At 41.3% G+C, this 27,836-nt stretch overlaps 1 protein-coding gene across 5 annotated transcripts in view; it reads left to right on the top strand.

Moving 5' to 3' along the window:
* Positions 1-27,836, top strand: part of fig4a (FIG4 phosphoinositide 5-phosphatase a) — a 102,270-nt gene that overhangs the window by 28,353 nt on the left and 46,081 nt on the right. For all 5 annotated transcript variants that reach the window (XM_061900616.1, XM_061900614.1, XM_061900615.1 and 2 more), the window contains 10 exons: positions 1,817-1,914; positions 9,982-10,115; positions 10,410-10,526; positions 13,403-13,448; positions 13,597-13,745; positions 15,213-15,379; positions 20,513-20,651; positions 21,447-21,505; positions 26,326-26,473; positions 26,558-26,641. In XM_061900616.1, coding sequence (XP_061756600.1) covers positions 1,817-1,914; positions 9,982-10,115; positions 10,410-10,526; positions 13,403-13,448; positions 13,597-13,745; positions 15,213-15,379; positions 20,513-20,651; positions 21,447-21,505; positions 26,326-26,473; positions 26,558-26,641 — 1,141 coding nt within the window. The remainder of the gene's footprint in view (positions 1-1,816; positions 1,915-9,981; positions 10,116-10,409; positions 10,527-13,402; positions 13,449-13,596; positions 13,746-15,212; positions 15,380-20,512; positions 20,652-21,446; positions 21,506-26,325; positions 26,474-26,557; positions 26,642-27,836) is intronic.

Raw genomic sequence — 27,836 nt, 5'->3', positions numbered from 1 at the left:
TTTTAGAGTAGTTTGTCCCGTGTGTACCGAAGGCAAGCACAGAAATGGCACCAGATGTGTGCACCATGGTGGGCTGTCATGTATAGCAGTGGTTCCCAACCACCGGGCCGCAGAATAATTTTTTTTTAATTTGTATTTTTTTTTTCTTTATTAAATCAACATAAAAAACACAAGATACACTTACAATTAGTGCACCAACCCAAAAAAAAACTCCCTTTTTCATGACAAAATAAAAAATCTCTCCCCAAAAGTATGTCCCCTTTTCTTCTTTATGATAGCATCTTAGTCACATTTTGCCAATTCTGCAACTTTTAGCATTTGAAATCTGTTTTTAGCGTAAATTGATTCAATCCATGATTTCGATGACGCATAAATCTATAATTCTGTTTACCTCCGTGTATCCAGATGTGGTGCGGTAAAAGGTTGACTCCGATCGGGTGTTCTGCCGTGTCTTTTTTTTATGTTAGGCAGCGGCACCTGAATGAATATTTCAAGTCCTAATTGTCACCATTAACACGGTCAGCAGGACAAAATTGTATCGTTGGTCTAGAAGTTTCCCGGTCCGCTTGGACCAACCCAGTTAGAAACCGGTACCTAAAAATACTGATACTCTGTATATATCCCTTATCACAATAATATCCATCAAGCTGCCAATGTTGTATTTCAACCCCTGTAGTGGTGTATTATCTCTCATTATATCTTCATTATAATTCAAATTCACCTTCCAGAGATACTTATGCAGGTCTTCAGTGAAAAAACCCTGGTCTTTTGAGTCTTCATTTATCAGACACCCTTGCGTGGGCGACCTGGGCGGGGGTGATCAGACCACAGCTTGTGTCCAAGTAGCGCACCACGGATCCGCAGCCACCGAGGAGGCCTTTTCTGCAGCCTCAAAGATATTTTTGGTGGGTTTTTTAGAATGCAGTCCTCTGATGCCAAAGATTTGAACACTCACTGTAGGGAGTGACCTGGGAAACCTCAGCAACCAGCTTTTATTGGGATTTTCAGCCACTGCTGTGGCACTGTATTTGGCCCTCTTGCACTCATAACCTTCGCCAATCGGGTCCTCTCAGAGTGCAGTCAGCTCTCGTAGCACCAACTACTTGGTTGAGTCAGATGTTAACACCATGTCTGGGTGGAGTAAAGTGGTAGCGATGTGGGCCGGGAACTGGAGTTAGCTTCCCAGGTCAACTTGGAGATGCCACTCATGAGCGGCGGAGAGGAGCCCCCCTGTTGAGTTGGGCTGGTGCTTTGCCTTCTGCCATGTGCTGATGAAGGTAATCGACTGCTTTGGGGAAATCTAGAACTTGCTTTTGTGTATCGCTGTGCAGTTTTAATCCGCCCTTAGCCATTCCCCTTCTATTATCCTTCTGTTCTCTTGTGCAGTGTTCACTAGACAAAATAGATGGCTGATCAGACGGATAGATCAAACATCTTAATAATAATAATAATAGTATATTTTTTCTCTGGTCAATATACAAGCAGTGGAAAAGGACTTTTATTCTATAAATCTAGGTCAGTGACGTAACTTAGTGACAGTTTGAACAGACGTTGGACTGACATGGTGTGACCCTCGCCTTTCCTTCTCGTTCCATAAGGAGCCTATTTATAACATGTTTTGATGAAGTCATTGCAGTTAGAAAATGTCTCTCAGTTGTGAGGCGCTCATCAGAAATGGAAATTGTTTCCCAGAGTATAATAAGAATAACTATTTTTGGTAATAGGGCCCCAGGTTTATTTTAAGGAGGTGTTTGCTGTGTCTGTTACCTGAATTAAAGTGAATATGCACATTTTAAAGTATAATAATCTCTTGCAGTGGACCAAGCAGACCCATATGCACATGTGGCTGGCCTCCATTTTGACCAAATGCTGCAGCGATTTGGATCACCGATTATCATCTTTAACCTGGTCAAGGTATGTTATCAACAACTTTGCACACATACTATACATACAGTGCTATGCAAATGTCTTAGGCCACCAAAAATACACTGGTCAGGGGTATTTAAAATTGACATGACTTAGTGTAGCTGAGGGGTGGTGCATTCGCCGAGGAAGACCATTTTGCTAAGGCCTTTTCTAAAAGTGCAGCTTTTTTGGCATCAATATTTTATTTTTGTGACTGTCATTGTTCTCTATTACCAGGAAATGTACTAAATTACACAGTTAGTCATATGAAGCCCTCTGGTTCTCCTGCAGATGCCCTCCCACCTCACCTGTTTAAGGAGGTACTTGCTGCTATTGGTTCAGGTGTCCTTAACATTATCTATTGTAGCCTCTCTTCTGCAATAGTTCCAGTAGAGTTTAAACATGCAGTGGCACGACCTCTACTTAAAAAACCAAGACTCGACCCCTCTCTCCTCTCTATCCTTAGACCTACAGTATCTCTAATCTTCCATACATTTCCAAAATATTAGAGAAGGTTGTCTACAGTCAGTTGTTGCCCTTCTTAGAGGATAATGGGATCACTGAGCTGTTCCAGTCTGGTTTTAAAGCCCTCCACAGCACAGAGTCAGCGCTGCCAAAAGGTTTTAACGATATCCTCCTGTCAACTGATTCTGGTAAACATGTTGTCCTGGTGCTTTTAGATCTGTCTGCTGCGTTCGACAACGTCGACTACGCCACCTTAATCACTCGTCTTGAGAACTGTGTGGGTATTAAGGGCGCCGCCCTCAACTGGTTCCGGTCGTACCTAACCGACAGGAGTTTTTGTGTAAAAATAGACAGTTTTATGTCTTCCACAGCACTTTTACCACATGGGGTCCCCCATGGCTCAATCCTTGCCCCAATCTTATTTGCCCTTTACCTTCTCCCCCTTGGTTCTCTTTTTAGGAAGTACGGTATGCCCGATTGTAGCTGAGATAGGCACCAGCGCCCTCTGCGACGCCAAAGGGAATAAGTGGTAGAAAATTGATGGATGGATGGATGGTATTGCATTTCATTTTTATGCAGATGATTGCCAAATCTATTTTTCCATGGCACAAAATAACACGGTTCAACGTCTCATTGACTGTCTGCACGACATCAAAGCCTGGCTTTCAGCTAACTTCCTGAGCCTAAATGAAGACAAAACAGAAGTTATGTTGTTCGGTCCAAGTCGCTCTCCCTCCCCCAACGTTGACCTCGGCACTCTGACCCGTATTTCAGCGACTGTGTCACAAACCTAGGGGTAAAGTTTGACTCAGATTTCAAATTCGAAAGACAAATCAGCAGCGTCGTTCAAAAAAGCTTTTATCAACTACGCCAAATAGTGAAAGTGAAACCGCTTCTATCAGGACATGATCTCGAGAAATTAATCCACGCCTTTATCTCGAATCGTTTAGACTAATGCAATGCCCTGTATGTAGGCATTAGCCAGGCCTCCCTCGCCCGCCTGCAGCTCGTGCAGAACTCTGCTGCTCGTCTGCTAACACAAACCCGCAGACGTGAGCACATCACCCCTATATTAGCGTCCCTTCACTGGCTCCCTGTGCGTTACCGAATCAACTTTAAACTCCTTGTATTTGTTTTTAAATGTCTAAACAACCTCGCGCCAACATATCTCTCCGACCTCCTTCAGCCTTACTACCCCACCCGATCCCTAAGATCAGCTGATCAGCTCCTACTGACGGTCCCTGACACAAGGCTGAAGCTTAGAGGTGACAGAGCTTTCGCCGCTGCTGCTCCCAAGCTCTGGAACGACTTACCTCTGAATGTTAGACAAGCCTCCTCTCTTCCTGTTTTTAAATCGCTTTTAAAAACATACTTTTATTCCATGGCTTTTAACACAGTGATATCCATTCTGCAATGGTGCCCCATAATACACCTGCTGTGAACCTGTTTTTATGTTTTATTTATTTTATTTATTTATTTTTTATCGTGTTCTGTTTGTGTTGTGTTGTGTTTGCTCGGTTCTCGTATTATCTTTTAACCTGCCCATTGTACAGCACTTTGGCTACCCCTGTGGTAAACTTTAAATGTGCTCTATAAATAAAGTTGATTTGATTTCATTTAAAATCCGCTGTTACTCAGCTAAACATTACAAAGTTGTAGAACGCATTGAGCTGTATTTGAAATTTCTAGTCAACCTGACTTATGGGGTTTTAAAACAGTGTCATCATGTGGCATTGGTCAGAAAAATAAAAGCAAAGTGCATGTTTAGACAAACACTCACTAGGAGTTCAAGTGTTAGCTTAAACATATACAGTACATAAATCATGACTGTTTTATATATGGTTTCATATATGGCTACCTTTGGAAGAATCCAAAGGTTGCCGAAGATTTGCAGAACACAATGTATTTAATTCACTATTAAATCAACATAAAACTTTGTAAATGTAAATTTTAGCTTTGAAATGGTTAATATTTACAGTAGGTATTTGTTTAATTGTTTGTCAATTGCTTGAGTGCTTTGAATGAATGCAAATGAATCACTCAGCAGTTAGTTTTTGAGTTGGAATTGTGTACTGTACTTTAGGCCACACAAGACCGATCAGTACTGATCATTGATGTTGTCGTGGAAAACTTGCATGGTGATCGCAAACTCTAGCATTGCAGTTAAAATCCCCTGACAGGTAGAGAGCACATCAAAAATCACCAACACATTTTTCTGTGCCCTGTACTCCAAAACTAGGCTTGGGTATTGTTTACATATTATTCAATACCAGTGCCAAATCAGTTCTTTTGAAACAGAATTTAAACAAGATAATAATTTGAATAATTACTGTAGATAATATAAATACAATTAAATCGATATCAAGCGACCTATTAGAGATAAAATAATAAACAAACATAGTCATAATAACCCAAGCAAAACCAGCAGCGATATAAAACATATGCAATGTGACAAAAAAAAAACAGTAAGTGCATACATTTCACCAATTAGAGCATAAATCAAGAATTGATACATGATTCTGGCAATACAATTGTGTTTACTACTTAATCCTACGCACATACTGTAAGTCGCATATTAATTGAGAAAAATTACAACATTTTGAGCATTATAGTCTAAGTTAGTGACTGACTGACAAAGGTGAGCTACCTTTGTCAGTGTAGATGAGAAAAAACACATTTAAACGTAACACCGTTGGGACATTTGACTCAGTGATAGCTTTTCAAATGTTTGCCTCATTTCAGTGCCACTAAATTAGCACTGAAATGAGGGACCGTTATTTACTCTGTAGTGATGAGTGAAATTATACTGACGCATTGATGCATTATGAAACACAAGGAGTGATAGTGTGTCCCTCGGTGTGCGTGTCACGTTAAGAAATAAATCCTGCTCAGTAGCTGAGTCAAACCAAAGTCTATAAAAATGGGACCCGTTACCTGTATCAAGGGTTGGAACTAGGGGTTAAATCACCAAAATGATTCCCTAGTGCGGCGACCGCTGCTGCTCACTGCTCAGGCGGTGGAACAAGGGGATGGGTCAAATGCAGAGGGTAATTTCACCACACCTAGTGTGGTACTTTAACTTTAAACATTTAAACGATACAGTTGCTGTGTTACGGTGCCGATGTTCTCCCGAAATGTTTGACATCCCATGTTTGACATCTGCATTTGTCGCCATCATTGCTGTAGTGGGAATTAAGAAAAGGGAAATATTAAGAAGTGCGGCACAATTTTTTTATCACACAGCCCTATAAGGTACATTTTATTTTAAATGTTTACTATTTGGCTCATTGACCAGAGTTGCAAGTTTCATGTTCCTATTTGTTTGAGAGAAAAAAATATTTTGCTAACTATTGATCTTATGTGCATGTCAAATCTAGTGTCTTTTTCAATTCAGCAGATGGCACAATTATGAAACAGCAATACAGTGTTACTGCAGTGTCAGTACAGCCAGCGTGTGTGAGTGTCACTGAGGCTCCAATTATCAATCATTACTGCTTAGTGCTTTATGCCGGGCTTTGGTACCCATGCCTATTCAACACTGCTCAAAAAAGGTAAAAATCCATAGACAAAAATTTCATTCCCATGCAGCAGTCATTCATTTGCATTGCACTGCATTTCCTTTTGTGCCCACACACAACAGAACAATGGGGTGCATACTCACTCTTCACTCTACTGCTTGGGTTTCATGCTCACGTTGTCTCGAGGAAAGGAAACCGTGAGCACGGGGACCAATCGGAGACCTCGGAGATCCACGCAAGCTGCAGCCATGTGATTTTTGCAACTGTGGGGATTAAGGCAGGGGGACACCCCCACCATTCTTACTCAACAACCTCTCCTTATGCCAGGGAGACAGACAGACAGAAGAAATAATGGGTAATTAGCCATAAAATCATGACAGTCTATATCACAGTGGTGGACACTTTCCCTGCATGGCAGCGAAAACTCTGATATTTTCAGGGCTTTCAGTGCGAGGGAGGAAGTGCACACGTGGCCCAGCATGTGCATTAACTTTCGTACCACCTTATTTAATTGGCTGTGGATTGCGTATTCTTTTGGACTCTTGTAGATAACTTTATTTCAGATGAAGCACCACTCCTTTGCACATGTAAACATGAGATGTAAAAGCATTCAAGGTATTAAATTGAAAAATCATCGCTATTTTATACCAGTACTTTTATGGGCAACTAGTTTTTCACCATTGTTATCCTTGATTATTACCCTGGCAGTGCAGTCTTAGACCTTGCCACAGTGCATGTCTGCTTTGACAAATGCATGTGCACATTTATTTTCTCATCTGCTCATTAAAAGATGTGATTAGAATATTTTTTGTAGATGTGTGAGTATGTGTGTGTGTTTGTTCGAATACATATGCTAGACAGCATGACACGCTCTGCTGAAAGGTTGACACAATGCGACAGTAATTTGACTGGTAGCCGTTACTGGGGACATGTGAGTGGAGATGTGATCTGCTAAATGTTGCATCCAAGCCTATTATCATCTTAGATGATCACTGCACAAAAGTGCCAACAACTTGTGTAGTAGAACAGTACATGTAAAGATAGCTCAATGTGCCCTGTTTATAACCACAAATCATTGACTGTGTGCGTGTGTGTGTGCGTGCGTGCGTGTTTGTTTTTGATTGTGAATAATAATAAAAATAACTTACAAACCCCGTTTCCATATGAGTTGGGAAATTGTGTTAGAAGTAAATATAAACGTAATATAATTACAGTGGGGCAAAAAAGTATTTAGTCAGCCACCGATTGTGCAAGTTCTCCCACTTAAAATGATTACAGAGGTCTGTAATTTTCATCATAGGTACAATTCAACTGTGAGAGACAGATTGTGGGAAAAAGATCCAGGAATTCACATTGTAGGAATTTAAAGAATTTATTTGTAAATTATGGTGGAAAACAAGTATTTGGTCAACCATTCAAAGCTCCCACTGATGGAAGGAGGTTTTGGCTCAAAATCACACGATACATGGCCCCATTCATTCTTTCCTTAACACGGATCAATCGTCCTGTCTCCTTAGCAGAAAAACAGCCCCAAAGCATGATGTTTCCACCCCCATGCTTCACAGTAGGTGTGGTGTTCTTGGGATGCAACTCAGTATTCTTCTTCCTCCAAACACGACGAGTTGAGTTTATACCAAAATGGATACATGGATGATCCAGCAGAGGATTGGGAGAATGTCATGTGGTCAGATGAAACCAAAATAGAACTTTTTGGTACAATCGCTGAACCTGCGTGTGGGTGACAATAACTTTGATTGAGAGGGTCGAGAGGGTGTATCTAAATGCAAACCCCCTACAAACATTCAGAAAGCGTGTTAAAAATGTCATTTTGGCGCAAGATTTCTGCAATATTTACTTTAATCCCCTGTATGTAGGCATTAGCCAGGCCTTCCTCGCCCGCCTGCAGCTCGTGCAGAACTCTGCTGCTCGTCTGCTAACACAGACCCGCAGACGTGAGCACATCACCCCTATATTAGCGTCCCTTCACTGGCTCCCTGTGCGTTATCGAATCTATTTTAAACTCCTTTTATTTGCTTTTAAATGTCTAAACAACCTTGCGCCAACATATCTCTCCGACCTCCTTCAGCCTTACTGCCCCACTCGATCCCTAAGATCAGCCGATCAGCTGCTACTGACGGTCTCTCACACAAGGCTGAAGCTTAAAGGTAACAGAGCTTTCGCGGCTGCTGCTCCCAAGCTCTGGAACGGTTTACCTCTGAGTGTTTGACAAGCCTCCTCTCTTCCTGTTTTTAAATCTCTCTTAAAAACATACTTTTATTCCTTGGCTTTTAACACTAAGTGATATCCATCCTGCAATGGCGCCCCATTATACACCTGCTGTGAACCTGTTTTTATGTTTTATTTATTTATTTTTATCATGTTCTGTTTGTGTTGTGTTGTTTGCTCGGTCCTTGTATTATCTTTTAACCTGTCCATTGTACAGCACTTTGGCTACCCCTGTGGTAAGTTTTAAATGTGCTTTATAAATAAAGTTGATTTGATTTGATTTGTGTTGGCAGTTGAAACAATTGGAACAAATATTGAAAAGCCAAAGAAAAACCAAAGCACACACCTGGAGTTAGTTTTTAATAAACTTAAAAAAAATATTTATACATTTATATATTCATATTGTAGCCCCTGAGGAGCATTGAATTTCCATTATACATTTAAAGTCTCCAAACAAATCAGAGAACGTTTTTGTTTTAAATTGTTTCCGCTGAGTTGACTGGGGGTTGGTGTCAAAGTTCTTTCCACACCAACCTATCCACCTAGCTTTGTGCACTGTGGAGCAGAAAATGGTCTTTTAAACTTTTCTTACTGAGTGGAAAGAATGCACTTGTAAAAATGTCTTAGTAAGATGAGCGTTTAAGTTTGGGGTTTGGGGAGCCATGTCAGCTGCTGGTGTTGGTCCACTGTGTTTCATCATGTCCAGAGTCAATGCAGCTGTGTACCAAGAGATTTTAGAGCACTACATGCTTCCATCTGTTGAAAAGCTCTATGGAGATGATGATTTCATTTTCCAGCATGATCTGGCACCTGCCCACAGTGCCAAAACCACAAGTAACTGGTGTACTGACCATGGATGGCATTACTGTCCTCAATAGGCCTGCCAACTCCCTTGACCTGAACCCCATAGAGAACCTGTGGGGTATTGTGAAGAAGAAGCTGAAATACACCAGACCCAATAGTGCAAATGAGCTAAAGGCCGCTTTTGAAGCATCCTGGGCATTTATAACGCCTCAGCAATGCCACAGGCTGATTGCCTCCATGTCACGCCGCATTGATGCAGTAATCCGTGCAAAAATACTTCCAACCAAGTACTGAGTGCATTAATTGACATTTTCAAATGTTTGATTTTGTTTTGCTGTTATAAATCTTTTTTTTTACTTGGTCTGAGGAAATATTCTAATTTTTTGAGATATGATTTTTGAGTTTTCTTAAGCCATAATCAGCGATATTAAAATAATAAAAGGCTTGCAATATTTCAGTTCATGTGTAATGAATCCAGAATGTATGACATTTTCAGGTTTTTAGTTGCATTACAGAAAATAAAGGACTTTATCACAATATTCTAATTTTCTGAGACAGTCCTGTAATGTATATCTATCAGTCAGGACTCCTTGCTATAAAGTGTATATTTATCATTCTGACCTTCTTGCTATGTATAGTGTATCTATCAGTCATGACTCCTTGCTATAGTCAGTTAATATTTATAAGTCAGGATTCCCTGCTATAATATATATCTGTCACTCAGGACTCCTCGTTATAAAGTGTGTATCTATCATTCCGGACGTCTTGCTATGTAGTGTGCATCTTGCTTCTCCTTCATGGAGACGACCCAATGTCAGAATGCATTAAAGCTAACATGCCTCATACAACATCTACTTGTATCCTCACAGGACCTTTTTATACAAGGCCATCCTCCCCACCCCTCCTACCGCGAACCTGAAAGGGACAAGCAGTAGAAAAGGGATGAATGGATGGAATCCTATTAAAGCTGTGGAATAATGCGCCCATTATTCCCCCCCTACGTCCCTTTTTTAGATCACAGAAAATAATTCATACATGTAATGTACATCTCTTTGTGTCGCAGAAACGAGAAAAAAGGAAACATGAAAAGATTTTGAGTGAAGAGCTGTACCCCGCTGTGATTAACCTCAACCAGTTCCTGCCACCTCAGCACTGCATTGACTACATCGCATGGGACATGGCCCGATATACCAAGAGGTTGGGAACCAGGCTTTGTTAGTGTAAAACAAAAGCAAAATGTGATTTTATTATTTACATTTGGAAACAGAATAATAGTTCAGCAATATTTATGATGGAATATTACTTATTCAATATGTCGCCTGGCCACTTTTCATCAAGCTCAATGCTCCTCATACCACTAAAACACAGCTCTGTGTTAAATATAAAACATTTTTTTATATATTTGCATAACTTATCATTTTCGCACCACAATGATTTGGAGTTTTTGTTTTACACAAATATCTATAATATGGTATTTTCTCTCCTTTGCAGTAAACTGTGCAATGTTTTGGACCGTCTAAGTATGATCGCAGAGAATGTGGTAAAACGTACTGGATTTTTTGTGAATCGATCAGACTTCTACTGTCACACTCTCAGGCCCGATGACAGGTGAGACTCTGTTATGTAACACCGGCAAGGAAAGTGACTAACAGAAGGTTCTGGGGATTTTACACAATTTTTATGTACAGCAGTACCTCGACTTACGAGTTTAATTGGTTCTGTGATAGAGCGCTTAACATAAAACACTTGTATCTCAAATCAAAATCACCCATTGAAAATGACTTGCCAAAAACAGCACTAATTTAACATGCAACATGTCTTTTTAAAAAGAACAAACTTTTAGATGATAAAAACGGTACAAAACGATGCAATAGAATGTACTACAAACAAATACAGTACTTACATCTAGTAATGTATTAATAATGTAGAAGGTTTTCCTTGGAGAGTAGACTTCTATGGTATCTCCTTCCAGCTGCTTCGCCGTCAAACACACCATCCGCAGCTTCTTCATAGTTTCATTAAAAAATGTCCCCCGTTGAGATATTATTTTACCCTTTTTGGCTGGCGTTAGATTAATTCTGTTTCAGTATTGTGCAGACTAGCAGTGTTTCGCTCATTTGGTTTTTCCAGGTTGGCTCCATACACTGTCATACTTTGATGATTTCTTACTTTAATTCAATGAATATCATCCACATTTTCTTATCAGCACTGTCCTTCACACTACTTTCTTCCTTCCCATGGTTGTAAAAACATAGTTATGTCAATTTCTAGCTAACAGCTAATGCTAGCGAATAAGACCAGATGCTAATCTTTGGGATTTCACTTAGACATTTGCTACGTCAACTGACAAACTCAAATATTTATTTTCTTGCAACTTAAAGCATAACAGTTACATACTCGTAAACAACTGCATTTGACAGTGTGAAAAATTGGCAAAACATGTCTCCCTTCTGTGTTGCTTGCGCTATAATTTTTTGACAAATACACAGCATGTTGGCGCTGTTGTTTCAGTCGGATTAACTTGAGATTCCTCACGCAGCTCTACGAAACACCCACTGTAATTTTGGTTGTTACGCAGAATCACCACATTTGGTACACACTTTTGGTGGACTGACAAGCACATGGGCGTACAATTTGAGCACGCTTGGTTAAAAAAAAGCAGAGCCCCACATTTAAGCGAAATATGTCCAAGGTCACTTGTGGGAATGACCAAATAACTTTTCAGAAGTCGTCGACAATTTCGCTTGTGATTATAAAACCTATAGGATATCTATATTCAGAAAAGTTTAACCAAAGTTAAGATTATTACATTTATAGCTGCTTCTTAATTTTCAAACTCTGAGGCTTTGAATTCTTAATGGAAATGATGCCCAGTGGCAGCTGTGTCGCTGTGAATAGTCCTCTACGGAGCCAAGTAGATTGCCTTTTCTTCATGCAAGCTCTGCCGTTGTCTGCACATGTTAATCGCTTTTGCCCAACATTGTTACATAACACAAAGACTGCGCTGCCACCATATTAATTGGCCATCTCACTTTCTTTATAATGCCCACTCTTTATGTGACCCTCCTTTTCAGGGTATGCACACAAAAACAGTAAGCATAGAATACAATACATTTGGTGCTACATGTTTACCCTCACTAATAAACATATTATAATGCACCACATCTGCTACCCCGAGACCCAAGAGAGGGATGTACTAGGAGGGATTATTAGTGTTGCCAATTTAACAACTTTGTCGATATATTTAGGGAGTAATCAGAGCCCTACGGATACTTCACATAAAAAACACTAGTGACAAGAGTTTACTTTCATGAACCTGCTCATCATCATACTGCAGGGCTATTCAAATAAACTGTTGTATAATAGGTTAGGACAAACTTTATTAATTCCACATTATGGAAATTATGTGTTTGTAGTACAGGTACAAAAAGTACACAAAAATAAGGTAAAAAACACTAGGCGGAAACATCAAAGAACACCAAGGACATAAAAGACAGTAAAAGAGAACAGACCTGATAGAACCAGCTGCCATTTCAGTGGAGCCTTTTCTACATACTGTACGATTGCACCACGCATAGACAAACAGTCTTTTTCATAATAAATGTACATAATCAACATTGAAATTGCACTTTGAACATGTGTGGATTAATAACAAAATATACTCTATATTTAAAAAATAATAATAAACTTGCCACTGTTTGCCATTACAGAGATCACAACACACACTTGTTAGCAGCATAGCTAAAACTATGTTAGTGTTTTTAAAGTTCCGGACACTCCATATATTCCATATTTTATAAATTTTTATTAGTGACTGCGTGGGTTCCCTCCGGGTATTCCGGCTTCCTCCCACTTTCAAAGACATGCACCTGGGGATATGTTGATTGGCAACACTAAATTGGCCCTAGTGTGTGAATGTGAGTGTGAGTGTGTCGAGGGTGTACGCCGCCTTCAGCCAGATTGTAGCTGAGATAGGCACCAGCACCCCTGCGACCCAAAAAGGGAATAAGCGGTAGAAAATTGATGGATGAATGGATAGTTATACTCATTAAACGATTAATCGAATTAGCAGAATATAAATCAAAGCTCTTTTCTAATTGAATTAATCGATTGATCGCTGCAATCCTAAATTATTACGTTCTGTATTACAATTTTTTTTTTAGATTAATAATTAAATATCTGCTATTAAGCTTGATTTATGATTTCAAAACAAGTTATCCATAAAGGTGTACATAAACAATCGAATCATAAAATGCATTGGAAATTGTGTAATACTATCGTAAGGTGATTATACATTTATACACATATATGTTCACCGTTACAAGCTCGAAAAGCAGTCATAACTGTGATGTGGCCCCTCAATCAAAACGAGTTCGACCCCTCTGAGCTACACATCTTGTAAAAGAATGGATGTACTGGACATTGTTTTATTTTTTCTTCTGTGTATTTTGTTCTGTGTACAACTGAAGTCATTTTTCCCACAGATGGGGAGATTTGGGTGGACACGTTACAGTCTGTGGACGGGTGCAGGTTAGTTTGGCTAACCAAACGCTATTTTTTTAGATTTCCACTTAGATGCTTGATGGATATTCTCTGAATTGTTGACATTTTACCAAAAATCAACATTGTATCGGACAGAATTTTTAAATAGTGTCATCTCTTGCATTGCTCTATCTAGACCGGTGTGCTGCGGACTAACTGCGTGGACTGTCTGGACCGAACCAACACCGCCCAATTCATGGTGGGCAAGTGTGCACTTGCTTATCAGCTCTATGCTCTTGGAATGACTGACAAGCCCAAACTCCAATTCGACACTGACTGTGTGAGGTATCAGCCCTTTCTTTAAATTTGTTTAATTTTTGATCACAAGTAAAAGCTTTTCTTTCCATTGACACTTTTTTAAATTACAAATTTACAGCCTCTATGAGTACAATAATAAATGTCACAAAAACCTTACTAATTTTGGATTTTAATGAATAAGCCACATCATAAGTGCACATACTTAACTGCCACATAGAAGCAGTTAAGTATGTGCACCAGTTATAATCACATAATCTATTCTGCTCAAATGTCCCCCATAGCAGGATAAGATTGTTCTCCCCCCCCCCTTTCCCCCATCATGTTCTCCGTTCTGCACCCCTTGATAACGTACATTTTGTCCAATACCACTCATATCATCCTGATTACTTACTGCTTGTACTCCTATTACCACTGAAGGAGTAAGAGGAGTAGTTAGAATGTTTTTTTTTTTCATGCACAAGCATTAGTGACATAACCAACAGTCCCGTTACATCTTGATCCACTTTTAAATAAAATGGGAGTATGTAAGACAATAAATTTGTATTTTTCTCTAGGGTAATGTTTTGTGTTTGTGTTGTTAACACAACGTCCTTTATTTTTGTCTTACACAAGAGCTCATATACTCTCTTATTTACAATATTCCCCTTTTGTTGTCGTGCATAAATAAGTTAGTTAAACCCAAAATAACTACAGGAAATGCTCCAATTATTGCATCTGTTCATTTAACAGCAGTCTCCTGTAGTTGCCGGGTGTGGGTTAGTAATATAACTGCATGGGTCTCTAATTAGTCCCGCTTACAAAACCATGAGCATTTGCAGCTGTGGCTATTGGTAACGTCCTAATGTGTTTTTCTACCTTCTCGAACTATGATGATTCCAGAAGCTTTATTTACCTCTGCATGTTGTTGTCGCTTACTCAGCTGTAGGTGTGAAAGTCATGCTTGTTACACTTACTTTCCTGTTATTTAGAATTAACTCAACAACACTATCAAAGCTGACTGATCAGTTTGCTCAGCTATTACAATATGGTTGTGTTGTGCAATATGATGATAATGAATGAGTGATCAAAGAGACCTTATGTTTATGCTTTGAGGTTTTTCATCCTCTCCAAGTCATTATGGAAAACAGGTTAAGTACAATTTTCACATTTCTGAATGACAGCCTTTGTACCTACTTCCAATGATGTGGTCCTAAATATACATTTGTATGGGTTAAGCTTTGAAATTGATTACATTTGTTTTATTATAAATTGCGAGAAATATGTATCACGTTGTGCATTTATAAGCTACTTAAGCCAAACAAATAACTATTTCAAAAATTTACAACCATATTGTATGTGGTCATCAGTCAATGTGTAATTTATAGATAGGACTGTCATATGCCCGATTTTTTATATGCCATAAACCCTTTTTCTTTATTGCTTTTTTTAAATAAGCCACTTATTACCCAAAAAGTGCTTATATGTGTAAAACCAGCCGTATTTTGTATGCTTTAGATTGTTTGAAGAGCTGTACGAGGACCATGGAGACACCCTGTCGCTGCAGTATGGCGGCTCCCAGCTGGTACACAGGGTCAAGACCTACCGGAAGATTGCTCCGTGGACGCAGCACTCCAAAGACATCATGCAGACACTGTCACGCTACTACAGCAACGCTTTCTCTGGTGCGTGATGCAAAGAGACATATGGACACTTCACATTGCTCTTTCACCTGAACAGACTTGAGATTCATGCAGAACATTATAGTCCCCTTCAAATGTAATCTCAGGATAAAATTGCCACAACATTCAGATTACCTTGGAACTCTTTAGCATTTCAATACAATTGCCAGACATCATGCAAAATAATGCATAGGGGATATCAACACAACAAAGAAGCTCACAATGAGGTTCTTTACAAACCAATGCTTTTTCAGAGCTCAGTGCAGATCCCAAGCATGTATTAGTGCTGGAAGAAGCTTGATGCTTGACAAAAGTGGCTCTGCTATGCCTTCTTTTCCATTTTCGAGCACTGTTAATAGCGCCCTAATTTAACAGATACAGTGTGTCTATGAAAATGCAACTAACAGCTAAAAATACTGTCAACGGCTCCTGAAATGGACATGATGGCTGTTTCTCGTGCATTAATCCTCACTACTTGACATTGTACATCTTATTGGGTCCGTGTGCCTTTTGACTCTCGTCATTTACTCTATTTGGGAAAAAAGGCATCTCTAGGTTGGCCGCAGAGTAGAGAAGGGAATGTAACTTGCTGTTTATTCAGACTGAAAATGTCAAGGGAGAAAGGTGGGTGTTGTTCAAGATGCACACACCAGCATCAGAGAGGGCCACAGCCATTTTCATACATGTGTTCATGATTGCATTTCTTAGTCATGCTGATGGAAAACATTAACCTTTTTTCAGTATTCAGGTTATCAAACAGGCTCAATTTTAACGATAACAAATCTATATTACAATATATGGATATTATTGTAAATATTGTACTTTAATAATACTGTACATAATAGTAATGTAATAATATTTTATTGTATTTATTTTATGACCTTCCTTTTTGTGTTATGACTTTATTCTCAGAATATGACAACTTTTTATTTCAGTATTGCAATTTTTTCTTGAGCCAACGCCTACTTTGGGACAAATGAACATCCAGAACTTTATATTTTTGAGCCTGAACATAAGGAGGATGATCTACAAGTTTTAGAATCGGAGTGATGAGCGGGTCCAGCAATTAGCACTAATGCTAACTGCTAAAAAAGAAATACAAACTATAATGATAATAAAACAATTATTTACCGTAAAATGTCGGTTCTCACTTGGTTACCAATTATTAGGAATTTTATGTCATACCGTTTATGAGGAATTAATCAATCTTCACGCCGCTAAAAACAATAAAAAAGTTGGGCGCAAACGAGGGTCTTTCGCGATCTCAGGGTACAGGTTGAATGTCAAAGTTGACCAACTTCTCACATTATGGCCACAACCCTGTCCATGAATTATTTATGATCTAGCGTTAACTTTTACTAACGCAAAAGCGATGCAGCAGCTCAGCGGTGGTCAATAGCTGCATAAGTTACTTACCTCTCTGTGAGCCCGGTGTCACTAAGAGTAGTTTCTTGTGGTGCGTGCTTATACTAACATTATCGCTAATACTTGGTTAATATGCAAGTCACAACCTGTGAATGGAGTATTGTTGGCAGCTTTTTGGATGTCTCCTCTCTGAGCTGCAACCCTATCGTGGTAGAGGAGTTTGCGTGTCCCAATGATCCTAGGAGCTATGTTGTCCGGGGGCGTAAAGCCCCCTGGTAGGGTCTCCCAAGGCAAACAGGTTCTAGGTGAGGGATCAGACAAAGAGCAGCTCGAAGACCTTTATGAAGAAGAAAAATCATGGACCCAGATTTCCCTCGCCCGGACGCGGGTCACCGGGGCCCCCTTCTGGAGCCAGGCCCGGAGGTGGGGCACGATGGCAACGTGGGTCACCCCTCCAATGGGCTCACCACCCATAGCAGGGGCCATAGAGGTCGGGTGCAATGTGAGCTGGGCGCCAGCCGAAGGCAGGGCACTTGGCGGTCCGATCCTCGGCTACAGAAGCTAGCTCTTGGGACGTGGAACGTCACGTCACTGGGGGGGAAAGAGCCTGAGCTAGTGCGCGAAGTTGAGAAATTCCGGCTGGATATAGTCGGGCTCACTTCGACGCACAGCAAGGGCTCTGGAACCACTTCTCTCGAGAGGGATTGGACCCTCTTCCACTCTGGCGTTGCCGGCAGTGAGAGGCGACGGGCTGGGGTGGCAATTCTGTACGTTGGAGTTCAACCCGGTGGACGAAAGGGTAGCCTCCCTCCGTCTTCGGGTGGGGGGACGGGTCCTGACTGTTGTTTGTGCTTATGCACCAAACAGCAGTTCAGAGTACCCACCCTTTTTGGGAACACTCGAGGGAGTACTGGAAAGTGCTCCCCCGGGTGATTCCCTTGTCCTACTGGGAGACTTCAACGCTCACGTTGGCAACGACAATGAAACCTGGAGAGGCGTGATTGGGAAGAATGGCCGCCCGGATCTGAACCCGAGTGGTGTTTTGTTATTGGACTTTTTTGCTCGTCACGGTTTGTCCATAACAAACACCATGTTCAAACATAAGGGTGTCAATATGTGCACTTGGCACCAGGACACCCTAGGCCGCGGTTCCATGATCGACTTTGTAGTTGTGTCATCGGATTTGTGGCCTCATGTTTTGGACACTCGGGTGAAGAGAGGGGCGGAGCTTTCTACCGATCACCACCTGGTGGTGAGTTGGCTGCGATGGTGGGGGAGGATGCCGGACAGACCTGGGAGGCCCAAACGCATTGTGAGGGTCTGCTGGGAACGTCTGGCAGAGTCTCCTGTCAGACAAAGTTTCAATTCCCACCTCCGGAAGAACTTTGAACATGTCACGAGGGAGGTGCTGGACATTGAGTCCGAGTGGACCATGTTCCGCACCTCTATTGTCGAGGCGGCAGATCGGAGGTGTAGCCGCAAGGTAGTTGGTGCCTGTCGGGGCGGCAATCCTAAAACCCCTTGGTGGACACCAGCGGTGAGGGATGCCGTCAAGCTGAAGAAGGAGTCCTATCGGGTCCTTTTGGCTCATAGCACTCCGGAGGCAGTGGACAGGTACCGACAGGCCAAGCGGTGTGCAGCTTCAGCGGTCGCGGAGGCAAAAACTCGGACATGGGTGGAGTTCGGGAAAGCCATGGAAAACGACTTCCGGACGGCTTCGAAGCGATTCTGGACCACCGTCCGCCGCCTCAGGAAGGGGAAGCAGTGCACTATCAACACCGTGTATGGTGCGGATGGTGTTCTGCTGACCTCAACTGCGGATGTTGTGGATAGGTGGAAGGAATACTTCGAAGACCTCCTCAATCCCACCAACACGTCTTCCTATGAGGAAGCAGTGCCTGGGGAATCTGTGTTGGACTCTCCTATTTCTGGGGCTGAGGTCGCTGAGGTAGTTAAAAAGCTCCTCGGTGGCAAGGCCCCAGGGGTGGACGAGATCCGCCCGGAGTTCCTTAAGGCTCTGGATGCTGTAGGGCTGTCTTAGTTGATAAGACTTTGCAGCATCGCGTGGACATTGGGGGCGGTACCTCTGGATTGGCAGACCGGGGTGGTGGTTCCTCTCTTTAAGAAGGGGGACCGGAGGGTGTGTTCCAACTATCGTGGGATCACACTCCTCAGCCTTCCCGGTAAGGTTTATTCAGGTGTACTGGAGAGGAGGCTACGTCGGATAGTCGAACCTCGGATTCAGGAGGAACAGTGTGGTTTTCGTCCTGGTCGTGGAACTGTGGACCAGCTCTATACTCTCGGCAGGGTTCTTGAGGGTGCATGGGAGTTTGCCCAACCAGTCTACATGTGCTTTGTGGACTTGGAGAAGGCATTCGACCGTGTCCCTCGGGAAGTCCTGTGGGGAGTGCTCAGAGAGTATGGGGTATCGGACTGTCTTATTGTGGCGGTCCGTTCCCTGTACGATCAGTGCCAGAGCTTGGTCCGCATTGCCGGCAGTAAGTCGAACACATTTCCAGTGAGGGTTGGACTCCGCCAAGGCTGTCCTTTGTCACCGATTCTGTTCATAACTTTTATGGACAGAATTTCTAGGCGCAGTCAAGGCGTTGAGGGGTTCCGGTTTGGTAACCGCAGGATTAGGTCTCTGCTTTTTGCAGATGATGTGGTCCTGATGGCTTCATCTGACCGGGATCTTCAGCTCTCGCTGGATCGGTTCGCAGCCGAGTGTGAAGCGACCGGAATGAGAATCAGCACCTCCAAGTCCGAGTCCATGGTTCTCGCCCGGAAAAGGGTGGAGTGCCATCTCCGGGTTGGGGAGGAGACCCTGCCCCAAGTGGAGGAGTTCAAGTACCTAGGAGTCTTGTTCACGAGTGAGGGAAGAGTGGATCGTGAGATCAACAGGCGGATCGGTTTTCAGTAATGCGGACGTTGTACCGATCCGTTGTGGTGAAGAAGGAGCTGAGCCGGAAGGCAAAGCTCTCAATTTACCGGTCGATCTACGTTCCCATCCTCACCTATGGTCATGAGCTTTGGGTCATGACCGAAAGGATAAGATCACGGGTACAAGCGGCCGAAATGAGTTTCCTCCGCCGTGTGGCGGGACTCTCCCTTAGAGATAGGGTGAGAAGCTCTGCCATCCGGGAGGGACTCAAAGTAAAGCCGCTGCTCCTTCACATCGAGAGGAGCCAGATGAGGTGGTTCGGGCATCTGGTCAGGATGCCACCCGAACGCCTCCCTAGGGAGGTGTTTAGGGCACGTCCAACCGCTAGGAGGCCACGGGGAAGACCCAGGACACGTTGGGAAGACTATGTCTCCCGGCTGGCCTGGGAACGCCTCGGGATCCCCCGGGAAGAGCTAGACGAAGTGGCTGGGGAGAGGGAAGTCTGGGTTTCCCTGCTTAGGCTGTTGCCCCCGCGACCCGACCTCGGATAAGCGGAAGATGATGGATGGATGGATGGATGGATGGATGGATGGATGGATGGATGGCAGCTTTTGGATGTTTTTTTTTAAAACGGTTTATGGGCGCAATAGATGCAATGTTTAGCTGCAATGTTTGCCCTCTCCTTAAAATGCATAAAAAAAGAAAGGCATTTGTATTCTTGTCATGCACAGGCATTGTGAATGATGGACACAATTCTAAAAAAGCGCAGTTCCCCTCTAAATGTGTTCTTAATTTTTTCCTTTTTTCCTGTCTTTTTTTTACTGGTTCTATTTGGGGTCAAATTTAAATACATTGCAAGGGACTGTCAATAAACATGAATGTTTTTCCAGATGCTGACCGACAGGATGCCATCAACTTATTTCTTCAAGTCTACCAGCCGGCAGAGTCCAGCCCACACTTATGGGAGCTACCCACTGACTTCTACCTGCATCAGAAGAGCACCATGGTCCTACCCATAGACCGACGCAGGTTAACATGCTGCCTGGGCAGTTTATAAATATAAGGCAAAATCTGGCTTTCTTGATCGGATTTGATCTTTTTATCATTTGTGTGCTTGTTTGGTTTGTCCTCATGGGGCGGCAGTGGTTTAGGAGGTAGAGCAGGTCATCCACTAACCAGAGGGTTCCAGGTTCGAAGTCCGCTTCCTCTGTCCCAGTCACTGCTGTTGTGTCCTTGGGCAAAACACTTCACCCACCTTGACTCCATTGTCCTCCACGCTGGTGTATAACTGTGAACTATTCAGTGGTCAGAGAGGACTTTGGCACAAATTGGCAGCCAGGTTTCTGTCAGTCTACCCCAAGGCAGCTGTAGCTACAGATGCAGCTTACCATCACCCTTTGTGAATGTGTCTTTAATGGTATGCATAAATCGCAAGTGCGTTTAGGCGAAAGAGCAATGTGAAGTGCCCATACATATCTAAATTGGCTCTCGCTGTAAAGTTCCTTGAGTGTCTGGAGGCGTTATATAAATCCAATTAACTATTATTGTTATTCATTATTGCACAAAAGTGGACCCAATTTTCCAGGTTTTCAAGATCTCGCTATTATTCTGAGAAATTAACTTGGCTGAATCTGAAATCACTTCTACTGTCACACAAAGCTTTCATTGCACAAAAGACTGATGCGTCGGTGGGGTTGTGTGCTAGTTGTAGCCAATAGTAGTTGACAATTTTGCTATCTAGGTTATGTGGTGTCTCAAGGGACAAGGTACAGGTTTGTCAATGCGTGTGTATGTGACCTGTATCTTGTTGTTTTTTGTCCTCAGCTACACACTGTGGTGGTCAGAGGAAACACTGTCCTATCTCCCTGTCGCCTATGATGAAGGTAATGGCCTTACATAACAATTGAATTGATATTATCTGATTTAATTGATATTGATATGACCTGCTCAGTGGCCTTGTGGTTAGAGTGTCTGCCCTGAGATTGGTAGGTCGTGAGTTCAAAGACTATAAAAATGAGACCCTTTACCTCCCTGCTTGGCACTCAGCATCAAGGGTTGGAATTGGGAGTTCAGTCACCAAAATGATTCCCGGGCGCGGCCATCACTGCTGCTCACTGAAATCATTGGTTTTGATTGATTGATTGAAACATTTATTAGTGGATTGCACAAAGTCCAATACGTAGTCCGGACTTTAACATAGTTTAACTTTAAAGAAACCATAACATCCAGAAGACCAAAATTTAACTTACAACTACTCTTTATGTATTGTTTTCTCCTGAAAATAAAGCTGGCAGTCATTTCCCATAATATTAATTTTTTTTTGAGTCATGGCTGGATAACTAACTGTACTTGGAAGTTAGAACGCTCCCTTTCCATCGCCAGACTCTATATGCCGCCCCCCTCTTGGTGTGACATCATCTATAGGAGTGAAACCCATTTCCCAGGAGAGGCAAAATAAAGGATTGTAAAATATCATTTATCATCACTGAATTGCATGTTTTTGTTGTCCTTGTCCATGATTATTTAAAAAATGATGTCATTAAATTAATGAGCAAAAATAGATATAAAAGAATTTCCATTTCTAGGCTTCCCTGTTTTCCATGGACACCATAGCCTGTGTTTCCTCATCTTTCATAATTTCCTTAAGCATCTTAAAGCAAACATCAGTATAAGAGGATGTAAAATTAAATACAAGCGACTTACCTTCTTTTTCTCTCCTTTTTGAGTGCCGGGTCTGCTCCTCTTTCTCCGTTTTTCCACAGATTCTGACCTGGTCTTTCTCCCCTTGAGGTTGCTCCCGATTTTTAGTATCACATTTGGCTTTAGTGTCTTAGATTGTTTCCATACAAACTCCACAAAAATATATTTTTTTAAATCAGACTTATCAAAATCAACGCTGCAAATTACATTCCTCTCGCTTGGCCCGTCCCATTTTGCGCGAGTCAATTTGAATGTAGAGGTCCATACTTTCCTCATATTCCCTTTATTTGGAAATGTATGCAGGCTGATCTCTTCCTTAGCTGTATTGCAACAACCGGCAACAATAAATACGCCAGGCATATTTGCAAATTCTGTGTGAAAATAACGTGATTCGGGATGACGATGCTACCAAAACACCTACTACGTAATATGAAATTGCCTGTCAGGTGACATCAGCAGGGGCATATTTTGGAGATAAATGTAGCGTTCCAAAATATGCTTAAACGCATTAGAAAACAAACCTAGAATTCATACTGTGTCTATTTTGAGGTGGAATTTTACCTGTAGACATCATTTTGACATCCACAGCTGTAAAAAAAAAAAAAAAAGACAAGTGTTGGCAGCATTACAGGGCCCCATTTAGATACAATCTCGTTTGTAATTAAAATATGTATCCGTCTCTACAAAACAATAGTCATGTAAGTGTCTGAAAACTATTAATGTAAAATTATATATTAGGGGCGTGTCAGTATGCTACATCTATTAATGCACAGGGGCCAGTCTCGACAAACAGCTTGTTTTTTATTGTCCCGCAGTGTATTCTAGAAATAAAATTTGTTAATAATGCCATCAAATTTGCTTTGTCACCTGTAACACATAATGTATATATGCTTATATATGCATATAGTGTTGACTTACATTGGAATGGTTTTAGCATCTTTAATGCAAAAAATATATACAAACCCCGTTTCCATATGAGTTGGGAAAATGTGTTAGATGTAAATATAAACTTTTGCAAATTCTTTTCAACCCATATTCAATTGAATGCACTACAAAGACAAGATATGTGATGTTCAAACTCATAAGCCTTATTTTTTTTTGCAAACAATAATTAACTTATAATTTCATGGCTGCAACACGTGCCAAAGTAGTTGGGAAAGGACATGTTCACCACTGTGTTATATCACCTTTTCTTTTAACAACACTCAATGAACATTTGGGAACTGAGGAAACTATTTGTTGAAGCTTTGAAAGTGGAATTCTTTCCCATTTTTGTTTGTATGTAAAACTTCAGTCGTTCAACAGTCCGGGGTCTCCGCTGTCGTATTTTACGCTTCATAATGCGGCACACATTTTCGATGGGAGACACCACGTCCTCTGTTTCCAAATGTAATTTGAAATGTGGACTCGTCAGACCACAGAAAACCTTTCCACTTTGCATCAGTCCATCTTAGGTGTGCTCGGGCCCAGCCAAGCCGGAGGCGTTTCAGGATGTTGTTGATAAATGGCTTTCGCTTTGTATAGTAGAGTTTTAACTTGCACTTACAGATGTAGTGACCAACTGTAGTTACTGACAGTGATTTTATGAAGTGTTCCTGAGCCCATGTGATCATATCGTTTACACACTGATGTCGGTTTTTGATGCAGTACCGCCTGAGGGATCAAAAGTCCGTAATATCATCGCTTACGTGCAGTGATTTGTCCAGATTCTCTGAACTTTTTGATGATTTTACGGACCGTAGATGGGAAAATCCCTAAATTCTTTGCAATAGTTCATTGAGAAATGTTGTTCTAAAAATATTCGACAATTTGCTTACAAAGTGGTGACCGTCCCCCCATCCTTGTTTGTGAATTACTTAACATTTCATGGAAGCTGCTTTTATACCCAATCATGGCACCCAACTGTTCCCAATTAGCCTGTACACCTGTGGGATGTTCCATATAAGTGTATGGTGAGCATTCCTCAACTTTATCAGTATTTATTGCCACCTTTCCCAACTTCTTTCTCACGTGTTGCTGTTATCAAATGCTAAAGTTAAAAAATGCAACAACAAAAAAAATGTTTATCAGTTTGAACATTAAGTATGTTGTGTTTGTAGCATATTCAACTGAATATGGGTTGAAAATGATTTGCAAATCATTGTATTCCATTTATATTTATAACACAATTTCCCAACTCATATGGAAACAGGGTTTGTAGAAGGACCCCTCCCCACATCTTTAATTTTTATGTCTGCCATATGCATACTATATATTTATATTTTTTATTTGAGAATTTGAGTGATTAAATGATTTACTGCCAGCGCATTGTAATTTTTTTATGTTGAATTTTTAAATATTTCAACAAAAAGCTAAGTAGTTAAATGTTTTGTATTTTGTTCCCCTTACTGTAGCGAAAATGAACCAAACCGAGAGCTGTACTATAGCCTGCCCTGCCGTTACACCTCTATTGATTATAGTAATTCTCAAAAATCTTCATATACAGTACATACCGAACACATCTGGATATCTGGGGTTGGATTAATCTTGTGTAAATGCAATGTATTATTTCAAACTTAAAGTCCCAAATTATAGTAATTTTCGATTTTATAGTAAATTAGTCCCAGGGGGTAGAGCACAAGTGTTAGCAACATCAGCATAGCAATGTAAATGCCAGTGCTAACATGACAGTCAGAGAATGATACGTGGGCAAACTTGCTAGTTTGTTAACATTAGCATAGCAATGTAAGCGCCAGTGCTAACATGACAGTCTGAGAATGATATGTGGGCAAACTTGCTAGTTTGTTAAGCACAGTGTTTGGCCGTAATAGACGTGTACGAAAACACAAGCGTTAGCAACACTCGCATAGGTATCTGAGCAGTAGTTCTAACATTACAGTCAGTCAGAGACGTGAACATGGGCAAACGGACTACTTTGTCACATGCAACGTTTTGCCGTGTACGAGACTTTTTCCAAAAAGAAGGGCAAGATTTCGGCTAATTTTCATAAAACACAGTCACACGAAAAGTGGGCTGTACGAAAACCAAGGTAGCACCATGCTACCAGTAGTACATACTTTTGCATAACACAGGACATTTTAACATCTTGAGAATCTGTGTTTTGCAAAATAGGGCAATTGTTTTCCGAAATGTGCAACTTTGACAGAAGAAAAAGACCAAAAACCAATGTCCACTGCAGAGGACGCTGGCTCTGAGAAAGTTAACGCAAAAATAGAGCAAAGCCTCAAAGCACGTATCAAAGCATTCCTGTGGATTACTAGGATATGTAATGATTGATGCTATCATAAAGACCATGAATTATAGGAATTATTGCTTGACAGGAAACATACACCAAGGAATAAGTTGTTGTTTGATTTCGGTCAAATTAAAAATGTTTGTGTTTGTAACAGTACTTGAGATGTCAACAGGGATTAGTATTGGTCCCAATTTTGATGAACTTCAAAAAGATGTTACCATCTTTTTACATTTGCATATCTTTACCTTATTGTTGGAACCTTGTCCAACAATGGTACACAATGGTACATAAACATATGGGAGTGCCTGGTAGTTTACAGTGTAGCTTTAAAACAAACTACTGCATGAACTGAACCATTACCTTTGTTCATACTACTGTCACTACTCAACTGCCAAACAACTGTAGACACCTTAATATTTGTTGCTTCCTATACTGTACATACTGTATATGCTGTTATACTATTTGATCTTGCACTGGTACTGTATTTGACTACTGTACTTCTACTTGTACTGATATTTCTACCATAACTACTTTGGCTTATTGTGCAACTTTTTTGTCTTTTAATTAATGTAAATCAGAGCTATTCAATTTTTTGTATTTTTTTGTATTTAGTGCATTAGATGCTGCAAATAGTGTTTGGATCCCACTGTACGCAATATCTGAAGAGCATGGAAAAAAAGCCTTTCACTGTGGTGTACTCTGCATGTGACAAATAAACTCGAACCTTGAACAGTCTTTCTATGTGTATGGTTGTTTTGTTTCCTATAGTCCCTTGTGAAGAAACAATGAAGAAGGTGACAGTCAAGCGAGTGAACCAATTCGATGAGAGCACGGACATCTACACAGAGTTCTTCAAGCCTTACGAGCTGACCTCTTTCGACGACACCTTCTGCATAGCTATGAGCAACTCTGCAAGGTGTGTAACACCTGTTGATGTGTTTGAGGACTCTTTGAAGTGTCTAATGGTTTTTTTCCCTTCGTTCATATGCTCTCCATTAAGGGAGTTCATGCCTAAAACAGTTGGAGTGGATCCGAGCCCTTTTACTGTCCGCAAGCCAGAGGAGACGGGGAAATCAGTGCTGGCGTAAGTCTTCCATGTTCATAATAGTCGTGTTTTGTTGTTATTTGCCCTCCTTAAATTAAAAGTTGCATGTCACTGTGCCCTGGTGCGACCTGCACAATTGGTAATACTGTCCTTACTTGTCTTCCTAGTCTGATTCCAACTGATGGGAACTTAAATGCCCTTTCCTGTAATAGATTATGGTTATACATTTGATTATTGCAAGCCTCCTTTTGGAATGGAAACCTAATGACCTTAAGTTCCATGATCAAATGGCGGTCCTTTCCAGGGTTCTGTACTGCTTTTATTTTCACGATTTAATGTTAAGCAGGGAGTCACTAGCTATGTGGACATGAACACAATTAATAGGATTCAAAGCCTGAACGGACTAAAAATGCTTCATGTAAACACGCCATTTGGAATACTCTGACCCGATCACACACTTTCGGATCTAAAGTTCCTTCCGATTGAGACAGGTGGTTTATGCTGATAGTCATAAGCTAACTTTTTGGTTCACTTTATCTTTAAAACCTGCTCAGTGGCCTTGTGGTTAGAGTGTCAGCCCTGAGATCGGGAGGTAGCGAGTTCAAACCCTGGCCGAGTCATACCAATCACTATAAAATTGGGACCCATTACTTCCTTGCTTAGCACTAAGCATCAAGAGTTGGAATTGGGGGTTAAATCACCAAAATGATTCCAGAGCGCGGCCACCTTTGCTCCTCACTGCTCCCGTCTTCCAGGGGGTGGAATAAGGGGATGGGTGTAATTTCACCACAGTGTGTGTGTGACTATCAGTGGTACTTAAACGTCAACGCTACCTTTAACTCCTGCGTCATCAATAACACATCTCCATATTTGCGACTAAAATCAAAGTAGAACGGACAGAGCATCAAGCGATCAGCGCAGCACTTAAGGCTAACTGACAATGCTATCAGCTTTCAACATATCCGAACATACTGGAGATGAACTCTCTTTATTCAAGATGCACATCATCTTCGACAGCAATAACACAGCTTTGGCATGAGCTATGTGGATTAATAACACAAGACACACCTATTTTCACATAGTGGCCGTGTTTTAGTGACCGGACGACGGTCATAGCAGTGAGGCTTGGAGGTTCATCTGGGCGAGAGGTGTACTGCAATCTACAGTAGAACGCATTCAAGGCTACTATATTGGGTGAAACGAGTGTAATAGTGACTATATGGCTATTATTTAA

The sequence above is a fragment of the Nerophis ophidion genome, linkage group LG05, assembly GCF_033978795.1.
Source record: "Nerophis ophidion isolate RoL-2023_Sa linkage group LG05, RoL_Noph_v1.0, whole genome shotgun sequence".
Lineage (NCBI taxonomy): Eukaryota > Metazoa > Chordata > Actinopteri > Syngnathiformes > Syngnathidae > Nerophis > Nerophis ophidion.
This window is presented reverse-complemented; position numbering and strand designations above follow the sequence as displayed.